We start from the raw sequence: 19,656 nt of genomic DNA on the forward strand, positions 1-19,656 counted from the left end.
TATTAATTTTAACAACAATATTAACATTAACATTCTTCAAAATGAGATTATTTATTAATTCAGAAATTAAATCAGCCAATACTCCTTCCATTTTAAAATGTCATTTTAGCAACAAAAAGAGAATTTATGAATTGTCATTTTTCATTAAAAAAGAATACTTAACCAAATTTTCCTCGACTCTTGTCTCGTACAACTCTAAACACACATGTTAGGTTATCAACCGGTTTTAGAAGACTTGGCTAAATAACCATACCTGGAGGAGCCTTAAGAACGGTGCAGATTGCAACAAAAATAAACTTTAATTTTCTTTTATTGACTCATCTATAAGAAACAATGAAAGAGGTTTTCCACACTCCAAATCAAATAATAATTCTGCTAAAAGCAGAATAAATAAAGGCAAAGCCATTCGGGATGCGTACAACTTCTGATAATCACAATATACTATCAGAGTAAGGAATCTCTTACTGGAGTGCACTAAATAAGTAAAAACATCAAAACCACAGCAAAAACCAAATGGCATAAAACTGATGGGCGACCCACATGGGTGCCGTTAAGATGACAAACAAAAAATGAGGACATTAAGTACATCAGTATTCCTGGGTTATGGCCACGATACTCTATTAGTCATAACTCTGCACTCTTTGTCCTTCACAAAGTCTGTATGGATGATGCATTCTGTATGTAGCATCTCTGACAGGGTCAAGCTTGAAGAGCAGAACCAAACTAATGATCAAGATCATTCTATACACTCTAGTCTCCAGAGACGTATTTTTTCTCTTCATAGTATCTCTGCTCACTCCTAGTTTTCTTAGCATTGCGTTTCTGCATCAGAGACAATAAGAGGAATAAGGCTGAAACATCTATCACAATTTTTAGAGGAAAAGCAAAAAAGGGAAAGAAAAGCTTCAATAGGGTAAACTTTGTAGTTAATCAAAAAATGCGAACTGATTAGACAATGAGCTTTTGATGATTTATTTTAAGTGCTAATTTCCAAATTTTGTTAAATTCTAACTAATAACCATTTAAAATCCCATTCAAATTATGTTCTTGAACAACAACAATCCGTAAATGCAAAGCAAACTACAATATGATATCAACACACGTGCATGCGCACACATAACCTTTCAAATGCTTCAGCGGCATGTGAATGACTCGAGCTTGTTCACATCGGATTCCATAAATTGGAGTACAATTTCAGGAATGTGAAATAGATATTTAATGAATCTTTAATTCGAGAGGCAAACAATGCAACTTGGGAAGGATTATAAAATTAACAGTGCCTAGACAAATTCCATATTGGCCTTATAATTAAAATAACGAATTAACAATCAACAATTTGTGAAGGTTGCTCAAATATTGAAAACACAAATGGAAAAAAAAAAATTGCGTAACAAGAAATTACCACGTAAGCTTCATGATTAGCCATTATTCTATGAGCTACGGTGGCAGTAGTAATATTTTTTGGGCTTTCAAGCAAGCGGAATATTCCGATGCTCTTTGGGACCTCATATGGATCGATTTCACACTGCATAATACAAGTTGTTCACTAATATGTCAATAAAAAACAGGAAACGATATTGAATCCCAAGTGAACTGCAAAAGTACGGGTGCACTTACATTTAATGACTTCTCAGCAACAGTACCATGCACAACTAATGAGATATCGAAAGTTGTGATCTGTTTGATTCCAAAAAATATACTTCATCATAATGACATATTCCAATGGATTCAAATTATGGTCAAAATGCTTCTGATGCAGAAATCAACTTGTTCCAAAAAAAAATAACCTCATGATAATGAAAACATCTAATTGGTTCGTATTATCTATAAGAAAAAATTATATTTTGCAATGTATATGTTCAACAACAATGCGATGGGAAAAGCTGGGGACGACATTTCATGAAATCACCAAGTATAATAAAAATTAAATCCTTCACTTGAGTACACAAGGTAAAAAAAAAGTTAATATTAGTCAATGCACCAAAAACAATTTCAAATAAAATGGTAAAGCTACTTAAATGAAATCCAGAAAATGTAGAATCAGAGACTTACCATGTCTTTTGTAATTTCCCAAGGTGAACCAATAATAACTTCATCGACATAACGGCAAGCTAACACGCTCAGGCTACGCTCATGCAGATGCATAATTGGATAGTGATTTCCTCTATGCTCACTGCAAATAAGTTGTTAGTTTCTTATCTGTAGTTTCACCATCACCTGGATAATACCTATGAAGTCAACTTCGCATGATAATAAACCATATACCTCACTGTCTCATCTGAGTGGATACCAACTAGAAGAAAATCTCCAAGCTCCCTAGCCCTCTTAAGTATCTGAGAGAACATGGAATAATAAATAAAACACAATTATAGCATAACAAATACATAAAATGGTGCCTACCTGTTTGATCATGAACTTTAGCATTTAACTGAGAAGATGATAAATTACACCCAATATAAAACTTATCAGTGTACCTCAACATGGCCAGCATGGAAGAGATCAAATGCCCCATCAATGTATACAATACGTGCGTTTGGTCTAGGACCCTAAAATGAGATGGAGTGACAATGGATTATCGCATGAACAAGTTCAACTTGTAATGAAGACAAATTGTCACAAATTTAAAAGTATTGTTTGTTGCGTCAAGTAAAACCATATAAATCTTGGTATGATTTAGTGTAGCTCTTAAAGAAATAGCAAAAATATATCTAACTAAAAATTCACCAGAGAATAAGTAGGTTTCTAGAATTATGAACCAAATATACAGCATTCCTTTGAAAGAATAGGCATACCTTGCCATTTGAAAACTGCACAATACGTCGGGAAGTTGGAAGGAATTGGGATATGTGGGAAGCCTTTGAATGGTTTTTTTCTTGAGGTTTTACCTCGGTGCCATTATGATCTTCACAAATTTTTGGATCTCTTAAAGAAGTCATTATTCTTCCTGTAATACATATTATTAGCAAAACAATGGTTTATGGAAATCATTGGGGAGCGTCAAGAAGGTATCAATTATCAACATAAAGTATATTACCTACGATATCTGTACTGGAAACTCCTTCAGTACGTTTAATTTGCTTGTAGCGTCCAGCTTTCTTTGCTGCAGCATATGCATCTGTTCCATCTGGAAGCAGGCAAGGATCATCGCCATGTATGACATAGTCAATTTTGTATTCATGAAAGAGACGATTCAAGAATTTCTCAGTAATTGCATAAGGAGCATCAGTTATGACCTCATCCACCCACTTCAATCCACTGACAAGGGTCAGCCTGGAAGATAAACACATTATCAAATAAAAAGCTGACTTCCATAATTCAGTTCCCAGAATCACAAGTACAAGATAAAAGGTAAATATACATCACTTTAGAATCAAAGAGGCTATACCTCTCCTCCATGGACAAAACGGGTGGCCCTTTATTGGCCATGATCTCCTCATCACTCACAAGACCCACAACCAATTCATCTCCTAGAGCCTTTGCTTGCCTGAGTGCATTGGCATGACCATAATGCATCAGATCGAAACAGCCATCCATGTAAACCCGAATGCGCCTCTTCCCCGATTTCTTCTTGGGGAAAATCCCCAAATTAGACCAAAAACATGGCAGTGACAAAGAAGGAACCCCAATCCCACCAAAGTAGCTGCTTGACAACCCCAACAAGGCTGCTGTAACCATTAGACCCCCAAACACACGAGGGTAGTAGTTTACCCCCTCCCAAATCCAACTGTTGTTTTCATAATCCATGTTGTTATTTTTTTTCTTTCGTCTCAGACACTAGGTATTATCTTATATATCAGAGGAGGCACAGACCTGCAACCAACCATCATGGCAGAACTGAATCAATCAAATGCATTTTATTCTCTCCATAATCCTACCTAACTCTCAAGCTCAATTCCATCAAACATTGCTAGAAAAACTCAATGCTTCACAAATGCAAGTTGAATAGCCACCACAACGAAATTAAACAACCATTTACATGCAAATTAACAATTGGGACATTCACATGTTTCTGATCTAGCTAATAAAAAATATATTAAAAAAAAACGCAACTTTGCCGTAATAAAATTAAAAGTTAGAACGAATCTTCAACAGGGTATGCAGATTAATATGAGAGGGAAAAAAATATGCGTCCAATTTGAGAAATAACGCAAACCCACCTGAGATCCTGAAGAAGAAAAAAAGAGAGAGAGAGAATTGGGGAGTAAGCAAGTGCGGAAATGAAAAGGGTGAGAAGAAAACCGAGTTTGATTAGATGCAATTGCCGAAAGAGAAAAAGAAAACGAATATGGATGGCATAAACAAGAGATCGAATCCAAACCTTTTTTTTAATTACTTTTTGTTGCTTTTTCCGTTTCCTTTGTGTCTGTGTCTCCTCTCTCTCTCTCTCTCCTCCTTTGATTCGTATGGAGGAAAGCTCCTCGTAGTTTTTAGCTTTGCAACAATACTTTTGTCTGAAACAAAATAAGCGTCTCTTTATTGAAACATATATATATATATAAATATAAAAGTAAAGTGAAATAAATAGAATATCATAAATTTACTAGTCAATAATAAACGTGGAATAACTCTTAAACTCCCACGAATAGTAGTGATTATTATTAAAGTTGTTCTAGAATACCAGAAGAAATGAAAAATCCCGATTGAGGAATATCTGATTTGAGTATTTGTGTGTCCCACCACGAATGGACCCTCCTTCTTATGTGTGGTTCTGCCTTAACTCGTTGCGTCACTCTCTACATATATGGGGCAACACCATTTGCGTGTTGCTTCCGTGCTTGCCCTTCCCTTCTTCCATTCAATTTAATGCTTTCATCATACATTTTCAAACAAACATTCGCATATATCTACCACTCTCCACTCTAAACAAGTAAACATTCACATATTTATTTTATGTTCTTTAATTAAAATATAAGAAACTAAACAATATATTAATATTTATAATAAAAAAAAAGTTATGTAAAAATAATTGGTTTTCAAAAAATTACTTAAGGTTTTTTTTTTTTCTGGATTCAAGAAAAACAACATTTGAATAATACAAATTAAAAGAGTAATCAATAAGTTGAAAAAACTTAATTATAATGTTAACATATTAAATGACATATTAAATAACATGTCAATTAAATATATGTCTCTGTTTATTGTTAGTTAATAATAGAGAAGAATATGTACCAAGAGAATAACCATTTATTTATGTATGGTACTACAGTGGTAAATTTTGACACAAATAATCGGGAAAAATTTACATGTAATCAGATTGAATGATGTGATAAAATGAATGCTTATAATATTCCTCCTTTCCACAATGATACAAATTAAATATAACAATAAATGTATTATTTTTTTTTAATAAATTTTATCAAAATAATTCATTCTTTCAATATAAAAATATGTTACTTTTTAATTATTATAATATTGGATGATTTATGAAGAGACAAATTAATAAGAAGAAAAGAATAAATATCACATTAAAAATGAGGATGATATTTATTTTGAAATATTTTTTAAATGTTAAAATTATACTTATTATGTGATGAAGAGAGTAATTTTATTACTCGTTTTAATTTTTTGTTCTAGTTTAATTTCTTTAATTTAAAGAAATTCACTTTATTGTTTGAAAGTATTTCTATCATGTCAAATAGGATTTTATGTGAGTTTATTATTTTAATTTGATTAACTTGATAATATATGGCAAATTGTGATAGATATCATACCGGTCAATATTAATATTATTAGTAAAAAGTAACAAAATGATCTTTTAATTTGTCAGAGAAATGTTAAGGATTGACTAAAAAGTTTTAAATTTAATTTGTGTTTGATTATCTGTGGATGCCTTGCCAAATTGGGAACAATGAAGGCTGAAGCTTTGAGGATTCTTAATAGACCACCCACGGGTGTGAACCATTTTCTTAGTGCATGTTTTGAGCTCTGTTCAAAATCGATTTAATTTAAACGACAATTTTAAAATTGATAGAAAATTATAAACTAGTTTTTTATGTGATTTTTTTTTTTATTTTTTCTTAATCGCATTACCCGGATAAAAAAAATATTTTAAAAGATTTAGAAGTCTAAAAACTTATTAAATTTAAAAAGAATATGTGGGGTTTACAGATAAACTTTAAAAGATAAAAATAGAAAAAATAATAATAATTTAAATATATTTTTAGTTCATGTAGAATAAGTAAGTTTTAATTTTAGTGTTTGTAATTTTTTTTTGTTTTTTATCCTTTTAAAATTTGTAAATATGATTCCTATAAAATGGAAAAAAATTGGTTTTGACTTTGTAAAATATATATTTTTATGTTCATCTTTCTAAAATTTAAAATTTGTCAATTTTTGTCTTTAATAACCATTTAAAGTATATATATAACATTTATTTTAAGAGTTTATAAAAAATTTAGAAATATCACTAAAGGTAAAGTATAATAACTAATTGTGAATATCACCTAAAATAATCAATAACTTTCTAATAAAAATATAAGTAATTGATAAAAGTTATATTGTGACAGACAGAGATTAAAAAATAGTTTTAATTTTTAAAAGAATAAAAAATAACTATTTTTTTTTACAAGAATTAAAATCAAAGTAAGGTCAACTGAACTCTAAGGTCAACAAAGCCTTTACTTTAAGTTATCTTAAAAAAAAGTACATCAATGTTAAGTAAAATAATAATAATAATATATGATATTTATAAGTGAGTTTTTGTTTGATGAAAACACATATATACACACACTACCTTTGTCAAAAAAAAATAAAAAATATATATATATATATATATATATATATATATATATATATATGTATATATATATATATAATTATTATCACTTTTTTACTTGTTTTTGTTATAAGATTATCTAGTTATTGTTAGCTGTATTAATTATATCATCTCTAAAATATTTGTATTTGATTAAAAATTATTTTAGATAAAAGATAATAAATAATTGAAATTAATTAGATAAAAATTTCTTTTTCTTATTAAGATTAAAGAAGATAAATGGATATATAATTTTTTTTAAAATATTAATTAATTAGATGAAAAATAATTAAGTGAAAAGAGAGAAAATTATTTTAAGAGACGCTATTATAATTTTGATAGATAATTTTTTTTTTAAACAATTCAAAGATATTTAAAATCTTTAATAAAAAATTTGAAATCTTAACTTAGTATCAATTGTACATGATATTTAGTGGTACAATTAAAATATTTAATAGCATATTAATTGGTTTTTTTTTTCATATACAATGCAACAATAATAAAAATTAAACTTATAATATTGTGTCAATCATGGATTTGTCATTATTTGATTTACCCGAAACTAAAGTTAATAACATGTTAATAATGTAAATGTTAATGCATGGTTTAGTAAATACATCTAATCAATTATACAAGAGAGACGATTAGTTGAATTGTTTAACTTATTACATAGGACTTTAGAACAAATTTAAATTTTATTGTATTTAATATTATTTGATATGAACTTATACTCAAAAATGAGATTGACGATATGTAATTTCCCCTAAAACTCTAAAAACAAACGATAATAATTATAATCGTACATGAGTTCGTGTTTTATTGTAATTGAAACTTGTTAATAAAAAAATATTACACGTAATGATGTTTTCTTTGTGTTTGATTTGATATGAATGTTGTGACATCCCCGGGACTGAAGGTGGGATAATAAATAAGAATGTTAGTTGTCTAAGATTGAGAACATATTTGATGACATCATTAATAGCTTTGACAGCACGCATCAATCAAACTGTTCATTCCATACGTACCATTCAACTTATTTAATCACAAGAATCACTGTAGCCCATGGAGCCATCAAATCATATTTCTTTTCACAAATATTTGTGATAATAATATTTATACATTTTGTTTTCTTACATATATATTAAAGTGTGTTGGGATACAAACAAGTCTCACATCGATAAAATAAAACAACAAATAATAACTTATATAATACAAACATACTTCAATGATTGAGAGGCCTTTTGGGTGATGACCAAAAGCAAAACCGTGAGAGCTAAGGCCCAAAACAGACAATATCTCATCATTGTGAAGTATGTTTGTGTAATAACACGATAAAATAACCCATCAGATTAAATATTTATCCTAAAGATATGAAATTTATGATGTGCTTGCGTTATTATCCTAATATTTATCTATTCTTACTACACTTAACTTTTTTTAGAGTATTTACTTTATTAACTAATAATAGGTATTATTAATTTTTACAAAGTTGTAGAGTGGTCTTGAATTTACATTGATATAAATTAATTTTAACTATCAAGTTTAAATAAAAGTAAATTATGAATAATTTCCGCATTCAAAAAAACTTCAATCGCGAGTATGCCTTATAATTTCCGAATTAAGAAAAATATGCGTTTTAGAAGGAAAATTGTACCTGCACGAGGGTACTCCGGTAATTTTGTTACTCCTATTGGGTCTTCGTCTTCCATGATGTATCCTAGGGAAAGAGAGGGTACCTGCAAAAGGCACTCCAATGCTTAAGTCAGTCATCGATCTCAGAGATATCACTGCTAATCAAACTGGTAATTATGAAAACGTACATCTCTTTGTCACTAGTCATACTTATTTATACTAACCTTGATGGGCCAGACCCATATGCAGGCCCATAAGAGGATCCATTAATGATACGAGAAGTCTTCAATGTGATCGCGAGGAGTTATAGATCCTTCTAAAGTGCTTTCCCTAATATTCATACCATTATCCGGTAGAAAAATAATAAACTGATTTCCCAAACACTTAAGATTCGAGTATTTATGATAAAAATCACCTTTTGTACAATATGAAATGGTTTTTAGAAGTAAATTGCGAAGTCTATTTAAGAAACTAATTAAAGTTGTTTACTCGAAAATAAATGATTTGAGATATGTTTGAATTAATAAAAATGATATAATATTGTACGCAACAAGTCATATGAGTTTTGGCATTGATATTTGATGGAAAGGGAAGCATGTGAAGTTTAAAATACCGAATCCACTTTATTCAATTATTTTCAAACCCACTAAGAGCATCTTTAATGGAAGTTGTTTATAAGTAATCCCTTGTGTTATATCATTGCCAAATCAGCTCTAACTTATTTTATGGGTTGCTGAAATTTTAGCAGAGTTGTGTCGTGTTACTGCCAAATCAGTTCTGCCCAACTTTATGTGTTGCTTAAATTTTAGCAGAGTTGTTTTTTTGCTAAAATTTAAGCAACCCATAAAGTTGGGCAAAATTGATTTGGCAGTAATGCGACACAGGAGATAAACAACCTCCATTACAGATGCTCTGAACTAAATTTTATTGCCTTTTGCCAATTTAGTTTAACAACATGTTTGGAATGCATAACAAATAAAAGAAAGGATCAAAGATGAGAGAACCATAAAAGAACGATGTTCTTTCCTTTCTTTGATTGCTTAATAAACATATGTTGCCTTTTGCCAATTTAGTTTAACTACATTCTTTTAGCATTGAATTTGAAAAAAGATAATTGCTAAAGATTTTAACTTTATACATTTGGTATAATTATAATTTATTTTAAAACATAATTAAATACATTTAAAGAACAAAGGTCGTAAGTTCGTAATTAACGTACGTAATCAATAAATCATCACATATTTTATAATTTATTATGAGTGTCATTAAAATATTTGAATTTTTATTTTTTACCAGTAATTAAAATTTTACAATTTGTATTTTAAAAGAAAATTAAGGCTTAAAATGTTTTAGTCCTTATACTTAAATTTTGTTAGAAAAATTGTCTAATATTGTTGCATAAAATTTATCTAATACCTCTATTAGTGACACTACATTAAACTTAAATGATGATATATAAATGTTTCAATCTATGACTTTTAAATATATTATTGGAACATGAAACATTAAAACAATTTTTTTGAAAATTTTATAATTAAAAATAACACTTGTAAATTTAAAGGACAAAAATAAATTTATTCTAAAATTGAAGGACTAAAATATATTTAAGTTATTAAACATTTTTTTTACTTATATTTATTAATAAAATCATCAAATTCTATATAAAATAAAATCTGTTTTTTTCCTTTTCAAACTTTAATCTTGATTTTTATAAAATCTTGTTTTGTTGAACTTTTATTCTATTCATTATCGTTTATTAGAAATTGTATTAAAAAATGAGTTAATTTAATAAACTTTTCTCATGTGCTAAAAAAATAAGTGTAAATCATGTTATCCATCTTACATATTTTAAGATATAAAATAAATTATATTTTTATCCCTTAAAACTTCATATTATATTATTAATCTCTTGTTATATTAACTTAACATCACTAAAAAGTTATCATTATAAGATTTAAAAAATACTTTTAATTTAATTATTTATAAAAAACTATAATTTTAATTTAATTATTTATAAAAAATATAATTTAAATTCATTTTCATTCATTCACTAAATTACAAAATTATAAAATATTTAATTAATTTGAAATTTAATTTTAACATAATTAATTAAATAAATTTATAAATTAAATTATATATTATACTTTTATATATACGTCAATATATCTAATATAAATTAACATATATATATATATATATATATATATATATATTAAATTTTATACTCTTTTCATTTTTTTTATTTGACGTTTAAGGTTATACACAAGAATTAAGAAAACGGTTGATATTTTTGTTTTTCAAAATATTTATTACTTATTTTCTTGTTATACCCTAAACACACTAATTATCAAAGATAAAAATAAAAATAATAATAATAAGTCATTATTTTAGAAAAGTGACAATGAAAAAAGAAAAAAAATAATGTCAAAACAACTATAAATAAAAAATAGAGGGAATAATGATTATATTTTATTTAGTAATAAAATCTTTAATATATATTATTCAAAAATTGTGTATTTAATACACATATTTTAACATTACATTAATTAAGTATAATAAATAATACTTTATTATAAAACATTAATTTATTTATATGATATTTAAATATTTTATTAGTAACATCAATTAAATAATATATTAATTTAATATACATGTATATATAATTAATATTATATAACAAAAATATTATTTAATTTAATTTTTTTTATAAAAATAATATATTAATTATGTTGATTAAATAATATCTTAATACTTGTATTTAATTTTATTATATATATATATATATATATATTATTTTTTATATGTAATTTTAAAAATATTTTGTAAAAATAATTATCAAAATATTTTTTTAAGATGTATTTAGATAATTTTAAAAAAAATATATAATAATTTTTAAAATAATAATTAAATATACAAATTAAGAGATATATTTTTAAAATATAGCATGTTTAAATTTTTAAGAAGAAAAGTATTTATAAAAAAAGGAAGGTCGTGTAATATTTACATCTTTGATAAAATATCAGTATAAAAACTGTTTTGATGATATATTTTTTTTCTTATGACCGGAATTAATGAAAAATTTAAAAAATGAATAAAGTGTTATATATTAAAATTTGTTGAAGGAAGATATTATAATTTTTAATATAAAAAATAATATAATGTAATAATTGTAGCTTTCAATAGAAAGAAGGGTAATTTAGAAAGAAAAAAATTCATACTTTAATTAAAAAAAAGGTGCGTTAATTAAAAGCATATTAGAAATGAGAACATGTTATATTGGGCGAGAGGACGCTCGTTACACGTCATGAAGAATGCACTTTGAATGATCACGTGTATATATTTTTAATTCTTTTATCAATATTCTTATTTAAATCAAGAACAAAAAATAGTGTGAATCATATAGTCCTCCTTCCTTGTACTCAACACAAGTGCATACCAAATGTATTAGGGGGAGTTGGTTCAGTCATCTTCCTCTATTTATAAGATTATTAAAGGAAAAATATTTATTCACATGTTTTATGTTTGTTATAAACTCATCTAATAATAGACAAGTTCCAGCATATTTCAGTATTACATCTGATTTATTGTACGCCATACATATAACATTAATTATATATATATATATATATATATATATATATTTATTTATTGTAATTGCCTATTTCTTAAAATTAGAATACTTATTATATCTTTAAGGGAGACCCATGCTTAAAATTTATGAGGCTTAAGATAAAATTTACATATAAATCTTAAGCAAGAATTTTTTTTATACATATCAAAATTAAAACTTACTCATTTTATAAGAATTAAAATCTTATTTAAGACTTTTATATTTTTAAGTGTAATTAGAAATGAAAAAAATAGGTGATGCACTAATTTTACACTATCATCTAATCACAAGTTACTAGATGTAGTAAATTGTTGTCTTCTATAATAAATAAATAAAAAATCATTATAATATTAATTGATAGTTCAAAGTTCAAAGTCATTTTACATGATCGGTGTATGATGATGATGCAAAACATTGTTTATGTTGTGAAAGAAATTGAAATGACAAACTATGCACGGAAAATTGGAAACCCAACACTAGTTCAACACATGACACTCCTTCTATCCCAAAATGTTTTCAATGTAACAAGATAACAATTACAATGTTAAATTTGATTAAAATGATTTTCTTCACAGACAAAAGTATTCACATTATTATTCGTTGTTTTTACAAGTTTACAAAAGAAATAACATAAATAAAGAAAAACATAATAAAAAAGACTCCAAATTTAACTAAGGTTCTCAAATCAAATGTTAGAATAATGGGTTTGGATTCAACCCTACAAAACTAGTTTGTATGGTAAATACTCTTTCCTAGTTATAAACTTTTTGCTTCGTCCTATCTCCAGTTGATGTAGGATTTTAATTTTTTTCTCTCAATATATATCCTCACATATGGTGAGTGGCCATTTTTTTAATGATTTAGCATAAGTGAGACTTTGATATTTTTTCCAATACAACCTCCTAATACATAATATTATTAGACCTGATGCATGTATAAATGGTGAACAACCCTTTTAGTTTTAATAATCTAATATAGATGAAACCTGAGTTTTTAATGAACTTAGGATAACTTTGATATCACAGTAGACTTGAGTGTAACTCAATTTTGTAAGATCAACTTGTAAAGTGAATGATGTCTCCTCTTTATAGACTGTTATATTTTTAGTCAATGTGAGATTTATTTTTTTTTTTGGAAAAACACCCACTTATGTCCAAAATTATTAGGCTTAATATGCAGATAAATGATAAGCAACCCTTTTTAATAATTTAGTATAGATAAAACTTGAATTTTTTTCAATATCAAACATGAGTAAATGCAAGCATTATTTAACGTGTTAAGCTTTGATATCACACTAACAAAACAATCCCATCAAATATTAATCGAAGCCTAAGTCTTGTCTCCAACATATTCAAACTCATCTATCTTGTCAACACTTAAAAATAACGTTTTGCTTCCATCCAATTAAGATAATAAGTAAGATGAATAAGAATATAAGAACATGAATAACATCTAAACACACACATCATATCTCACGTTAACACCATTCATCACCGTCTCAATCTCAATTCATACGTTTTCATTTCCCATGAAACATAGGACTCATGTGACTCATGTTCTTAATTTTTTATGCACATGATACCATTCTTGAAACTGCACAAGGCGTTTATAAATGAATCAGTTGAGGAGCACACAAACAAAATCACAAAGGCCACCTATCTCACGGTCCACTCTCACTAGAACAAATTTTATCATGAGTCAATTGTAGTATTATAATTGGTCATGAATACCTCCCTACAATGTTAGAGGTTTTTGATTATAACACCTCAAGACCAAGATAAAAGATCATAAAAGCCTTCCCACATAGGAAAGCAACCTGCCTCTGAATAAACTATGCATATATGCATTGTGAACTCTAATCACATTACACAACACATAAATGCGTATAGCGATCATCCTACTTCATCACACTATCATACCTTTATGTTTAGTCTCTTAAAATAACCAAGCCTGTCTTGGATTTCTCACTATCAAGCTCTTGCTAGAATTTCGCATATCAAGTATCAACATTGTTTCATATAAACAACTCATTTCACACTTGTCTCAAAGGCTTGATCTTTCCCTCTCCTATGCTCTTCCGTTATCATCATTGTGTCCGATGTAGCTTCGTTTGCACCCAAGTTCAAGAGGTCAGAAACTTCTCTAATTCTGTTGTGTTTAACGTGACATCCTCTATGTCCAGCAATAGGGATCCTTTTAGTACTCTCACACCTAACATGGTGCAAAAGACATTTGAAATTTTTTACAAGAACTATTATATAATTACAAACTATTGTATAATTAATAATTTCTTATTAGTCAACTGTATACATAATTATTATTATTTTTAATATTTTATTTTATTACAGGGGTAGACGCTATAACTTTTCTAATGTAAAATAATTGGTGTACACAGTAAAGGTGCACATTTTTTTATTTAATGCAAGACGATCATATAGGAAAATAAATAAATAAAATGGGAGGTATGAGTTGGAGGCTGGAGGCAGAAAAAACAAGCATAGGATAGCAAAAGGGGGTTTGGGCAGTTCGATTCTCAGCGTTTCTTTCAGTGCAGTGATGGCTTTAACCCTACCAACCCACTCTTCTCCCACCGTTATTCCTCTCCGGCGAACCCCAAAACCCACCCTCCGCCGCGCCAACCACCGCGTTTGCGTCGCCAGCGGCGGCGCTCCCCTCCTCCAAGTCAATGACCTGAGGGCCAAAATCGTGGAATCCAACGTCGAGATTCTCCACGGCGTTAACCTCACCGTCAACCAAGGAGAGGTCCACGCCATCATGGGAAAAAACGGTTCTGGCAAAAGCACTTTCGCCAAGGTCAAACACTTACCTACCCTCTTTCATTCAATTCAATTTAAAAAAAAAGGCTTTTCGTATTGAAATGTGATGATAGTAATTGAACTATATGCAGGTTCTTGTGGGGCATCCGGATTATGAAGTAACTGGGGGTAGTGTTGTGTTCAAAGGTGAGAATTTGCTTGAGATGGAACCTGAAGAAAGGTCTCTTGCGGGTCTCTTCATGAGTTTCCAATCCCCTGTTGAAATCCCCGGTGTTTCCAATGATGAGTTTCTCGTCATGGCCTACAATGCCCGCAGAAAAAAGCTTGGTCTACCTGAGCTTGGACCGCTCGAGGTATCATAAAAGTTGAAGTTCATAAATTGATTTTAAATCGTGGGAGAGAAGTTTCATTCATTTTACTTTTTTATTTGTTTCGCTTGTAAGTGTTTATGGAAAAGTTTATCTGAAGAGGAGATTAATATCTCTCTTTTCTTGTTGTTATGTTATGTTATAATTATGATTGTTTTGCGTTGCAGTGTTTTTCTTACCTGATGGAGAAACTTGAGCTAGTTAACATGAAGCCCGACTTTCTCAATAGGAATGTGAACGAAGGGTTTAGTGGCGGTGAACGCAAGCGCAATGAAATCTTGCAGCTCGCAGTTTTGGGGGCAGACTTGGCTATTTTGGATGAAATTGATTCTGGGTTGGATGTTGATGCACTCAGAGATGTTTCCAATGCAGTTAACCGGATTCTCACCCCAGAGAAATCTTTGTTGATGATAACTCATTATCGACGGATTCTGGATCTTTTGAATCCCACGCATGTCCATGTCATGGTAACTTATGACTTACTATTCATCTTCATTATTGTTGAGTTTTGGACTAGGAATATGATGCACGAGTTTCAACTTTTCATAATTGGAACTAGGATGTTAGCTCTATCACATTCTTTATCCCTTTTTTGCTGGGATTCTGTTAAGAAAGTATTTTTATTTTAATTGGTTTTTATCTTTGGGAGATTTTGGTAGTTAAGAGCATGTTATTAAATGTTTGAGTTGTAACTTGCTTGAGTTTGCAAGTTGGGGGGAAAAGGTCCAAAAAACATGTAGACATGAGCAGGCAGAATACCAAATTCAAGTCAGGGTCAAACTTGAAGAAGTAGATTTCCCAATTGGCATGAGCATTCTCTCATCTAATTTCTCCAAAAATTGAAAGAGGTTTTTATTTATGAGAGAAGTTTAAGTCATTTCACCTCACTATTTTTTCTCCTATAAGTAGTTAGTACATGTGAAGAAGTTTATCCAAGCTATGCTGTAGTGTAATAGTCTTTGTTGATCACCTCATTTCTGTTAAAACTATAAAGAAATGCTAGCAACACATTCTAGCACACTCTTTTGAACACATTTTTGTTATTAACTAAAATTTATTGGAAATCATAAAATTTTGTGAATCTCACTTCTCATTTAATAAGCTCTATGATTTTTTAGCTTCCAGTTAACTTTAAACAACAATAAATAGTATATTAGAAGGAGAGGGTTAGAGAGTGTGTTGCTGGCGTGTCTCATTTGTGTATATATGGGCATTTATTAGCCTTCTGATAGAATATTTTTTTCTTTCATAGAAAACAGTTTTAGATAGTGTATGAGAAAATGATTGTGTATATGTATTATGTCTCTGCTGTGAAATAACATGAATGGACTTTTCTTTTTTCTTCTTAAAAATCAGGACAAAGGGAAAATTGCAAGAACAGGCGACATATCAATGGTAGAAGCTATTGAGGCAGACGGATATGAAACAGTCTCTACTTAACATAGTATAGCTAGTAGGGGTATCCTTTCTATCCTCATTGTGAATTTCCTGTGCTTATTTCAGTTTAAATTGACTTTCATATAAATATTTGCATGAGTATCTCTTTGAAGAACATAATTAGGAATTAAAAATATATAGCTACGTAATAATGAACATTTTTTTTCTTAAAAGGTACTAATGAGAGACATCATAAAATTTAGTGATTGGGGAGGGGGATGGGTTCATATATATATATATATATATATATATATATATATATATATTATTAGGAATATGTATTATTTTGGTGTTCTTGCTCATACCCAAGATGAGAGTGCCGCACAGGCTGGCATTCAGTAGTTGCATCTAATGGGAACTTTTTTCCTTAAGGATGAATGTGGAAAACTTGATTGTTTCACTGCTCGAAGATAAGATGCAGTTGAATATTTAATCTTTGTGGAAACTGGATACAATTTCATTTTGGCTATTTAACCTGTCTTAGAGCAAAGCATGTTTATGGGTAACAAGATTTTGTATTTTTCTATGCCAATAATAGTAGTTACTGACCCTAGTCATGCAAATGTGGTGTTAATTACTATTAGTGAAGTCATGCTTGTATCCATTCATCTAATGTTTTAGCAACCAAATATTCTTTTATTTTCATTTGCCTAATATTTCCTAAATTCAAATTGTAATTGCTTACAGATGTGCCTTTCTCGGTAGTATAATCCTGGAAGAAAATTATTTAAACATTGAATCTCAATATCATCAGTACGAATAAGGAGCAGAAAATATTTTCAACATGGATATTTGAGTTCGGGTGCACTACCAGGTAAAATTCATTTATGTTCTGTTCCAAATACCGACATTTCATTTAGTTAGTTTAATCATAAAAATTTCCAATCTATTTTAAGTTTTTTTTTAATATTGGGTGTGTTTGATATACATTGAGATTAGGCATGGCAACTGGGCGGGGAGGGGGCGGGTTTTACGTTCCCCGCCCCTGCCCCCGCAAATTTAAACCGCCCCCGCCCCCGCCCCCGATACCCGCCGGGGGTAAAATCTAGATCCCCATCCCCGCCCCCGGCGGGGTTCGGGTTTCCCCGCCCCACCTCCGCCCCCGCTCCTATTTTTTTTTCTTTTTTTCTTTTAAATAAATATGAATAATTTTAAAAAATAAAAGAAAAATAAAATAATATAAATTTTTATATATAAATATTTCTAATTTTGATTTATATATATATAAATAATTTTTTAATTATATTATTAAGCGAGGCGGGGGCGGGGGCGGGGGCGGGTATGGGGGCGGGAGCGGGGTGGGTATTAACATCCCCGTCCCCGATTTTATCAATCGGGGAAAACCCGATAAACACGGGTTTTCCCCATCCAAATTGGGGCGGGTTCGGGCCGGTACCCACGGGGGCGGGCTAGATTGCCATGCCTAATTGAGATAGATGACAAAGATAACAACATAGAACAAATGCTTAAATTATTAGACAACTTTTTATTTTGTACATTATTTGGTGAATAATGGACAACATAAACAAATTAATGTTAAATTTATTATAATATCCTTTTAATATTAGTTACTGTAATGAATTATTATTATTATTATTATATTAATGGAGGGCATGTTGGTAAGAATTGTGATAACTACAATAACATTGAAGATGGTGGTGGTGGGAATAGTGACAATGATAAGGATAGGGTGGTGGTGGGTGAGGGCAATAACAGTGGTATTAGTACAATAATATGATAGTAAGTGTTTTTGTAAGATTTTTATCCAATCTCGTGACCCTTTTGTAAATCAACTGACGAACAATTTTTTTGTTCTGTCTAGTACCATGAATTTGGCGAATCAAAGATATTCATTATTTCTTACTATCGACTATTTCTTATATGGGTAAAATATATTTGATCAAGCTAAATGATGAAATTTACTGATATGCGAAGGTACTCGTAACTTATATCAAATAATATCGCATACATGATAAAATATTAAAATTTTCTTAAAATACCTGTCTGTTTCTGTTGCAGGTATGTATGCAGTTTTATAGTGAAGCAGTTTCCATTTTGAAAACGAGGAAGCAGACTATTCCGAGCTCATGTCGGCAGATGTTGATGTTTGGTGACTTGGGATGTACATTCTTCTGAGCATTATTTCTGTAGGCTTTATAGAGAAATATCGAAACTATTGAACCTTGCATTTACCAAATTCTCAATTGAGGTTTCGAAGTTCTGCATTTGTTTTTTGTGTAATGGCTTTTGCATTTTTAACCATCTACTTTTGGATCACACATGCCAACTTTATCGCTAATGCAATTAGGATTGTTAATATTAATGTGTTGGTTAGTGGAGCAATAAATAGGAGTATAATCGAGAAAAAGAAATAATCAGACTTTAAAATGTAAAGAAATTTAAAAAAGACTAAACATTTAGAATGAAAGTAGTAATAGAAAAGTTTCATCGTATTGCATCTACGCTAACAATCTGAATATTTATATTATAATTAATCGTTCTACCTCTAATAACTCTTTCTAAAATTATTGTATCATATTGTTGCATAAATAAAAAATAATTGATTTTTATAATAATTATTTTAAAAGTTGTTTTTATGATATTTTTAATAGATTAATAATATAAAAATTTATATTATTAGTATATAAAATTCAGTTTTTTTTATTCTCATTAAAAATAAATTTAAAATTATTAAAAACATAATATCATTTTATTTTTTGGACAAAAGAATTCTATAATTAATCATAAATAATTATAAGAAACATTTTATTGATCTCACTATAATTGACAAATCGTTTAATAACTATTTTGCACATTTCTATGATTTTTTTTTGTTTATTTATTATCTCCTATATATTAAATACTTTTCTTTATCTAATGCAAGTGTTTTTAGGATTGTTTTTTTCACTTTAAGTTTTTAAAGATTTTTTTAAACTTTTTTTATCTAATTCAGTTTTTATTTATCATAATTATTTATAAATTTAAATTTTAATATTTTGAAATAAATTATCATAAGTAAAAATAATCTTTCTTACAATATAAATTATTAATCATAAATTTTAAATATAATTTGTTAAA

At 28.9% G+C, this 19,656-nt stretch overlaps 2 protein-coding genes across 3 annotated transcripts; one reads left to right on the forward strand and one right to left on the reverse strand.

The window, feature by feature from the left end:
- Nucleotides 1-359: 359 nt before the first annotated feature.
- LOC109799580 (ethanolamine-phosphate cytidylyltransferase) lies at nucleotides 360-4,451 on the reverse strand. The gene is made up of 10 exons (XM_020360163.3): nucleotides 4,319-4,451; nucleotides 3,386-3,810; nucleotides 3,035-3,270; nucleotides 2,793-2,944; nucleotides 2,475-2,546; nucleotides 2,266-2,333; nucleotides 2,053-2,173; nucleotides 1,618-1,677; nucleotides 1,403-1,525; nucleotides 360-822 (listed from the first exon to the last, which is right to left on the reverse strand). Exons 2-10 carry the CDS (start codon nucleotides 3,742-3,744, stop codon nucleotides 751-753), a joined length of 1,263 nt encoding a protein of 420 aa, XP_020215752.1. The 5' UTR covers nucleotides 3,745-3,810; nucleotides 4,319-4,451; the 3' UTR covers nucleotides 360-750.
- Nucleotides 4,452-14,455: 10,004 nt separating this feature from the next.
- NAP7 (non-intrinsic ABC protein 7) lies at nucleotides 14,456-18,819 on the forward strand. Of its 2 annotated transcripts, none has more exons than XM_020360127.3 (6): nucleotides 14,456-14,810; nucleotides 14,905-15,126; nucleotides 15,309-15,608; nucleotides 16,498-16,594; nucleotides 17,266-17,392; nucleotides 18,598-18,819. In XM_020360127.3, exons 1-4 carry the CDS (start codon nucleotides 14,553-14,555, stop codon nucleotides 16,579-16,581), a joined length of 864 nt encoding a protein of 287 aa, XP_020215716.1. In that variant the 5' UTR covers nucleotides 14,456-14,552; the 3' UTR covers nucleotides 16,582-16,594; nucleotides 17,266-17,392; nucleotides 18,598-18,819. The 2 variants fall into 2 exon arrangements, with proteins under 2 accessions (XP_020215716.1, XP_020215715.1); XM_020360126.3 differs by having other exon boundaries at nucleotides 14,457-14,810; nucleotides 16,498-16,600.
- The last annotated feature ends 837 nt before the right edge of the window (nucleotides 18,820-19,656 follow it).

This window comes from Cajanus cajan, chromosome 2 (assembly GCF_000230855.2).
Source record: "Cajanus cajan strain Asha chromosome 2, NIPB_CcT2T_4, whole genome shotgun sequence".
Lineage (NCBI taxonomy): Eukaryota > Viridiplantae > Streptophyta > Magnoliopsida > Fabales > Fabaceae > Cajanus > Cajanus cajan.